The sequence below is a fragment of the Galeopterus variegatus genome, unplaced genomic scaffold (assembly GCF_000696425.1).
Source record: "Galeopterus variegatus unplaced genomic scaffold, G_variegatus-3.0.2 Scaffold7083, whole genome shotgun sequence".
NCBI lineage: Eukaryota > Metazoa > Chordata > Mammalia > Dermoptera > Cynocephalidae > Galeopterus > Galeopterus variegatus.
Window position 1 is genome coordinate 103,539 of NW_007733194.1, and position 8,690 is coordinate 112,228.

The following is an 8,690-nucleotide window of genomic DNA, read 5'->3' on the forward strand; positions in this document are numbered from 1 at the left end:
TGGGATCCGAGCCCTCGGCGGGAGCGCCGCCATGCTCCCAAGCAGCGCACCCTCCAGTGCGCCACTGGGCCGGCCCACTATTTAAAACTTTTAATTGTCCACACTTATGTATAGATTCATCTCAAACTCAATCAAAATGCCAACTTATTTTTTCATGTGAATATTAATAAGCTAATTCTAAAATTTATATAAAAGTGCAAAGAACTAAAAAGCAAGAGAACATGCTCCACTAGATAATAAAAGACTTGTTACATGCTAGTATTAATGTAGAGTTGTATTGGCACAAGGATTGATAAATAAGCCAATGGAACAGAATAAAATTCAGAGATAGACTCACAGATAAAGGAACACATGATTTATAACAAAGGTGGCCCTATACAGAGTGGGGAAAGAATTCACTTCAATAAATACTGCTGGGTCAACCGGTTATTCACATGGAAAAAAATAAAGTTTGACTCCTACCTCACAACATATACAAGTATCAACTACAGGGAACTGTAGATCTAAATGTAAAAGGTAAAACAATAAAGCCACTAGCATATAACATAGAAAATATCTTCATGACATTGGGCTAGGCAATGATTCCTGCTCAGGACACAAAAAAAGCAACACTATAAAGGAAAAAATAGATAACTTTAATCACATTAAAATTGGTAACTTCTATTCATCAGAAGATACCATTAAGAGAATAAAAAGGTAAGCTATAGAGTGATACGAGATATTTACATTACATATAATGAACAAAGGGCTCATGTACAGAACATAAAAAAGAACAACTTCAAACCAATAAGAAAAAACAAGACCCAGTAAGTTTAGTCAAGAAACGTAAACAGGCATGTCACAGAACACACACACACACACCAGAATGGCTAAAATTAAAAGGTCTGGCAATACCAAGAACTGGTAAAAATGCAGAGATGGTAACTTTCATACTGCTGGTGGAAGTGTAAACTGGTATAACTACTTTGGAAAACTGGCATCATCTATTAAAGTTGAATGTACACATATCCTATTACCCAGTAATTTCACTCCTAGGTATATGCCCAAAAGAAGTGTGTACATATGTAGTGTATTAAATATGTCCCCCCAAAACTCACTGAAGCTTGAATTGTGTCCCCCAAGTTTTATGTATTAGAAACTCGGTCCCCACTGTGACTGTTAAGTAGGTGGGAAATCCTATTATGGTAATTGAAAGGTAGAGCCTTGAAGAGGTGATTGGATTGTAGGACCGTGCAGTAGTGGATGGATTAAAAATGGTGGTCAGGGGCATGGCTCTGAGGGCTTTAAAAGAACAGGAGAGTCTGTCTTCCACTCTTTCTTGCTCTCTCTGCTTCCACCATCTTGCAATGTGAGACCCCTGGGTCCACTGTTGCCACCACCAGATGGACTTTGGACTTCCCAGCCTCAGAAACTGTAAGCAATAAATTTTCTTTGTCTTTATTAATCACCCAGTTCCAGGTATTTTATTATAAGCAACAAAAACAGACTAATACAACATATATTCACCAAAAGGTATATACAAGAATGTTCATAGTAGTATATGTGTAATAGCTAAAAACTGAAAACAATCCAGCTGTCAATAGTAGAAAAGATGCTTAATTAATAGTAATTAATATATAATAATGCATAACTTCAAATATATTCATATAATGAAATACAACATTGCCAGTGAGAATGAACTAAGATCAGCTATACGCAACACCAGGGAAGTATCACAAAATGTTGAGCAAAAAGAGCCAAAAGCAAAAGGTTAAATATTGTATGCTTCCATTTATATAAAGTTCAAAAATAGGCAAAACTAATCCAGGGTGTTACAATCAGTATGATGTTTATTTTGGGGGAGGAAAAGAGGCTAGTGATTGGGAGGGGGCAGGGAAGGGATTCTGAGGTGCTAGTAATGTTCTATTTCTTGTCCCGAGTAGTAGCTATATGGATGCATACACTTTACCAATTCATCATGCTGCACAGTCATAATCATGTAGTTTTCTGTATGCATGTATTTGAATTGTTAAAAAAGTAAAAAATAAAGAATTTTTTAAAAGTAATAAAATAACTTCTAAAAAAATAAATAAAAGAATAAGTGCTAAATCCAGGACAAATTAGCCAAAGAAGTTAAATAATTTGGAAGTAGGTAAAATGAAAACTAATACAGGGAATAAAAAGAAAGCACATACACATTTACACACATGTACTTCTCAGGATGTAAATATCAACTGTTATACAAGTCTAAATGCAGCATATCCTTAGAAGGAATCAAATCCAAAATCTGGGTAGGATAACTGCTTTGGGAATGAGGAAGGTACTTGCTACATTGGATAGGAAAGAAAGTATAAGAGAAAAAAAGCATGATAGCTCAAAGGCAAGAGACCTTAGGCCTTTGAGGGGAGCTTCCTGATAACATCTCAGAGGTAATAACTCCTCACAACCCTGCTCCTTTCCTATGATTTCTCACTTACCTGAACACAGGCCTCTCGTTAGCTCTCTGTCAACCATCCAAGGCTCTTTTCCTTGTTCCAATAAGGAGATCACAGCTGGCTTAGAACTGGAAAGTCCTGGTCACAAGAAAAGACATGGGACATGGTTATGCTGTGGGTGTCCCAGAAACCAGATCCAGTACCTTGGCGATCAAGGAAGAGATGCCACTACAGGAAGGACCAGAGAAAGATGGAGAAGATGAAGCTTCAGTTGCAACCCACTGGAGCTGCCCATTTCCAACTCTTCCATTCCATTCCAATTCAAACCATTCCTTGGAGAACAGGGAGCAGAAATTCAGCTGGTTAATTTTAAGTGAATAATAATTCACAATAGAGAAAGGAGACATTCCCAAGGACAGACTCTGAATTTTGGGGTATAGTTATCCTTACCCACTGAAACCAGGTTGCTGAAATTCTCCAACATCACTTCTTTGTATAAATTCATCTGACCAGAGTCCAGGCATTCCCATTCCTCCTGAGAGAAGTCTATGGACACATCCCTGAACATCACTGACCCCTGAAACAACAAATATGCTTTCACAATGAAAGGAGAGAAGAAGAAGATGGCAGTAGAGAAGATGGTAGAAGGCTCTGCAGGAAAGCACAGAGTAAGCGAATTGAGGGGCTAGAACCCTATCATATCAGAAGACACATCTCTTGTGTATGGAGGGATATATTTAGGAACGTGCAAATAGACTTTTCCAATGACATGAAATAGCAAGCATCCAGTTCAGTGAGTGAGTCTCTTTCCGCTTCCCTGTTTTCCTTTAAGACCCAAGAAAGGGAAAAACATGATGGACCTTCAAGAACATCTTACAATATATTTTGGAATAAAATTTCAGAATATCAGGGAAAAACAGAACTTTCTAAAAGCTTCCAGGAAGAAAACACAGATCACATAAAAAGTTTCAGGAAACAAAATGGCAATGCGATTTCCAACAGCACCATTTGAAATAAGAAGAAAACAAAACAATTCCCTGTATTACAAAGGAAAATTAATTCTGGCCTAGAATTCTATATCCGGCCAAATTACAGAGCCAGTGTGAAGATTAAATTAAGACAATTCTAGGTCTGCAGGAAATGATAAAATTATCTTCGACATAACATTTCTTAGGAAGCTACTGAACTATGTGTTCCATCAAAGCTAGAGAGTAAATTAAGAAAAAGAAAAGGTATTATATTCAGAAACTGGAAAACTAACATGAGAATGGCGAACAAAATCCCAGTATAACTGTGAAAGGCAAGTCCTAGGACATCTGGCAGCAGACCTAGAGAGCAACATCTAGTAACAGAGAGACAGAGGACTATAGGAAAGAGGTTTCCAGGAAAAATAAGGAGCTAAAAAGTTTGATCATGTTATTATTATTATTATATTATTAGAAAATATTATTATTAACAGCAACTGACAGCAATGTCGGAGGATTTGGAAAAAAAATTAACAACATGTATAAGGCACCAGGCTAATGAAGAAATAAGGCAATTTACTCTCAGAAAAATGAAAATTGTACTGGAAAAAATCCATGGTCTACTGTAGTACTTGGCTCAGATTAACAATATCTGTAAGGTCCTAATCACATGGATAGCAATGATTTAAAGAAAAATTGTGATATAATTCTATTGCAGGGATAGGAAATGAGCACTGTGGTATAGGAAATCTCAATATACATTTACCTGTCAGGGAGCAACTAGAAAATGTCTATCACAAAATAGTAATATAGGCATATTAATTATAGGAAAAATGCCAAAAGAAATAGCAAAAAGAGTTGAGGGTAGCCACCTTAGGGGAGTGGGATTAGGTAATAGGACATGTCCTAACTTGAATTTTTAAAATGCAAAATCAGTTAAACATTTATTTAAAATGTCACTATCTTAGACAACAGCATAACTTAACTTTTTTGGAAAATGTAGTTCTTTAATGACTGTTAGAAGAATTCTTCCCTATTAACATAAGTTCTCTAACTTTTAGAGTTTTATAGTGGCAGAAATTTCCACAATTTAAATACTGAATAAAACCTTTCATTTCAGACATTTTGATAGGTAAAATCTTATGATCCTTTCTAGATATACACTCCCCTCCCCAAACCTTGCCCTGTGCATCTCTTCCATTTTGCTGTTCCTTAATTATTTCCTTTGTAATAAAACCATGAGTTCTGTGAATTGTTCTAGTGAATTAATGAACCTGAGGGAGGGTCACGGGAATCTCAATTTGTGGTTGGGTGGGCAGAAGTATAAGGCCTTGGGGACACCCAACACTGTGGCTGGTGTGTGAAGCAGGGGCAGTCTTCTGTGGCTGAGACTCTCAACCTCTGGGATCTGTGTTAACTCTGGGTAGCTAGTGGCAGAATTTGGAATGAATTGTAGGACACCCAATTGGTGTCCAAGAATAGGTGTTTGTTTGGAAAAGGACACACATTCCAAACTCACAGAAGAAATGAGGGTACTTCTTCACCTTAGGCCAAGCAAGGGGGCCCCTTTAGAGTCCATGGTCCAAAGTGGAATAATGAGATTCACTGGAAGAATTTTTCCTGCATTCTCTGAAGTTTAGAGGGCAAAAAAACTGGTACCCATTCCCCTCCTTGGACCGGATATAGGCCCAATGAAGGGACAAAGTGACCCCGACAAAGGAGTGAATCACAAAATGCGGAAGTGTATGACATGTATTCTACGTAGCCAATTCAAGGAGATGTGTTGCCCACTTCACAGGGAGTGCAATTAGTGGTTTCCAACAGGGACTTCTCTGAGAAACCCATAAAAGCACCCCGTAGGAAAAGAAGTCAGTTTTGAGCATCCATCAAGCCAAGAGAGACCAACACCAAAACAGGTCAAGAAAGACATGTCTTCTTACCTCCTCTTCCCTATCCCTGTTCTAATCTCATAAGATCCAGAGACTGCCTATTGGGGGGAGAAAGAGAAGTTCAGGATGAGGAAGTCAAGAAGTTTAATATGCACCCTTTCATACTGCAAGCTTCTCGCTTGAAGCAAACTTGAGCTCAGAAGAGACTTGAAATGAAATTTACCTATTAATACAATGAACTAGAGGTTTAATTAGGATAATGAGACTGATCTTGTGACTGAATGCAATCAAAGGATACCAAAGAATGATCAAAACAATTATAGAGCCTGTACAGGTTTTTATCCAGGGCAACAACAACAAAAAAATTAGCCCACAGAGAGAGCTGATAGTAGAAATTATGGGGGGGGGAAGCAATTTCATTTGCTAGCTTCATATACAGTTCTGCTTATTTCAAAGTGCTGGTTATAAACAGATATTGTGGGCCGAGCCCGTGGTGCACTTGGGGGAAGCAATTTCATTTGCTAGCTTCATATAGAGTTTTGCTTATTTCAAAGTGCTGGTTATAAACAGATATTGTGGGCCGAGCCCGTGGTGCACTTGGGAGCACAGCAGCGCTCCCGCCGTGGGCTCGGATCCTATATAGGGATGACCGGTGCACTCACAGCGCTCACTGGCTGAGCGCGGTGCGGCCGGTCTCAAAAAGGACAGAAAAAAAAAATAGATATTGTTTTCCACTACAGTCATATCATCTGCAAAAAGTGACAATCTTACATCCTCTTTTCCAATTTTTAACCTAATTTTTTCTCTTGTTTAAGTACTTTGATTAATACTTCCAAAACAATGTTAAATAACATTGGTAATGATGTATTATCCTTGTCTTTTTTTAATTTTATTTTACTGGGAATGCTTCAAATGTTTCCTGATTAAACATTAGGTTAGCATATGAAAACAAAATTCATTTTGTTACTTTAAAAATTTATTTTCTTCTGCAGTATTCTGCTCCCAATTGTTCCTATTCATACTGAGCAATAATCTTCACTGTAGAAATGGTGAGTGTAATTAGAGGTTAATGCAAGAGGAGAACCAAATACTCTGGGCTTTCGCATAGGAGAAGGGATTGGGAAGACTCAGTCCTCTTCTAAAGAAATTCAGAGAGAGGGGCTTTAAGCTTAATAGATTTGAGAAGACACTCTTATCCTGATTTTCTTTGCATCTGTACCAAACCACACACATTTTAAAAATTGAGAGTAGGCTCACTCAGAGTTCCCTACTCTGAGTCCTTTACCCTGGTACCCTCTAATTTTCAGATAAGAGAATCATATGGTGAACAGACAGCCTTACAATTTATTGAGTATCCCAAGATTAGAAGTATTGAAATACAAACTGAATAAAGATACTTTACTACCACTTGGGAGAAGAATCCAGAAACTCCAGGTGCCTGCCAGTTGCAAGTGGATTAAATATCTAAATGGGAAAGCAAAACTTACAGCTTTAAGCATAAATATGGAAAACATTTGCATGACCTTGGGACAGGGAAGGATCTCTTAAATAAGATACAAAAAGCACTAACCATAAAGAGAAAAAAATTGATAAATTTGACTTTGTTAAAATTAGAACTTCTGTTCATAAACCATCTCAAAGGAAGTGATAAAACAATCCAAATAGTAGGAAAATATAATCAATAAAGAATTATTGATATCGATTATATAAATAACTTCAATGAATCAGTAAGAGATAATCCGTAGAAAAATGGGTAGATTTGAACAGATATTTCACACAAAAGAAGAGAAGCTAATAACCAATAAATATATGGAATGGTATTTAACCTCATTTTTAATCATGGAAATTTGAATTCAAACCTGTGTGTGTAAATATTTAAGGATTTAAAAGTCTGACACAACTGAGCTGAAGAAAGTAGAAACTGTAGCTCTTACAAAGAAATGTGTATCTTTGAAAAATGGTATTTACCAAGACCATGTGATGACATGGGAGAATATTTATACCTTTTAGTGAAAATGTAGGATATGAAATGGTAAATGAAGTATAATTTGATTTTGGAAAAATAATGAAAATACATTTAAAATATTAACACTAGTTATTTCAGTGGTCAAATTTTATTTTTCCTTGGTAATTCTGTGTTTTTGAAATCTCTAAAATAATTAAACTTTTATTTTAAAATCATAATAAATATTGAATTTGAAAAGAAGAAAATTCATCAAGCAGAAGTGGAGCCATTTTTCAATTAAGTGAACATTAGATAAATGGAAAGTATTCAGCTTTAATACAAGGTCCAACTACTCTTTTCTCCAATGGGGAAATTATAGGGACCTATAATCAAATGACGTATCTTTATTAAGCAAGAATTTTCAGAAGAAGGAAAGCAAAGAGGAAACCTGGCATACCTTGGATATTGCTTGTAGAGGTTCATCACGCATTCTTTCCTCCTCTTCTGGCTTACTAGCCTGCTGAAGGGAGATCGAACAGGAAGAGGAAAAAATAATTGTAAGACACCAAGTTTTTCTTGGTACTCAAATAGGTCAGGTCAGAGGTCATTCCCAGCCCCATCCCCATTACCCACCACACACAAGGAATGGAGATCAGAGGAGAATGGGGCATCCTGTCCAATTTCAGTATCTCATGGAAAGGCTTCACTGCTGTCCAGGGCTAGAATCTGACTTGACCTCATAGAGGTTTCCTGGGGACAGAGTTCTGGAGTCACAATCGCACAGTTGACAGGAGCCCCATACCCATACACGGAGCGCCACATCCATTTAGGCTGTCATACTTAAACCAAGGGGACACGCACTCCACACCTACACACACGAACCACACATGGTAACACAGTTATAATCGCGTACCCACCACAGGACACATACAATTACAGCCGCACAGTCAAAGGCACCCCACAGTGTCGCAAAGTCACAGTCACAACCACCATGGGGACACACACAGTCACAACCCCACAATGATAAGCATCCCATATCTGCACATAAAGCCGCAGTGTCACAATCTATCTCACAGATAACCCACAACCTCCCCTCTTCAGGCCGCTCTGCCCGCACAGGCCCGAGGCCCCAGCTCCCCACTGGCCTCAGGTATCCTCACCTTAGGCCTTTCCGGTCTTTCCGGGTTGGAACCTGCAGACCTGAGCCGGTTCCCCCGGGACCACGATCTCTCACCTCACTGATCTCACGGTTCCGCGTAGGCGTAACGAAGCGTTCGAATTCCTGCGAGAACAGCGACAAGCCACTAGGTCCTCTGGGAAGTGTGGTACAGAGCGGGACCTACGGCCGATTCCTCTCTGCACCTCTCCTGGGCCCGCCCGAAACGACCGCACCCGCAACAATCTCAACCTCCGGCCGAACCTTAGGAGGTGAGCGTCGCGGCAGCTCCGCGCTGCCGACCGGGGCTTGCCCTGCGGA

At 38.7% G+C, this 8,690-nt stretch overlaps 1 protein-coding gene across 5 annotated transcripts in view; it reads right to left on the bottom strand.

The window, feature by feature from the left end:
* Positions 1-8,649, bottom strand: part of LOC103607070 (zinc finger protein 829) — a 27,525-nt gene extending 18,876 nt beyond the window's left edge. The window contains exons 1-5 of one of the 5 annotated variants that reach the window (XM_008591619.1): positions 8,448-8,649; positions 7,847-7,963; positions 7,671-7,730; positions 2,865-2,991; positions 2,457-2,552 (exon numbers count right to left, since the gene is read on the bottom strand). In XM_008591619.1, the coding sequence (XP_008589841.1) occupies positions 2,457-2,552; positions 2,865-2,991; positions 7,671-7,703 (256 nt within the window). In that variant the 5' untranslated portion in view covers positions 7,704-7,730; positions 7,847-7,963; positions 8,448-8,649. Of the gene's footprint in view, positions 1-2,456; positions 2,553-2,864; positions 2,992-7,670; positions 7,731-7,846; positions 7,964-8,373 lie in introns of those variants that run through there. The other 4 variants (XM_008591618.1, XM_008591622.1, XM_008591621.1 and 1 more) reach the window with 4 other exon arrangements.
* Between the last annotated feature and the right edge of the window lie 41 nt (positions 8,650-8,690).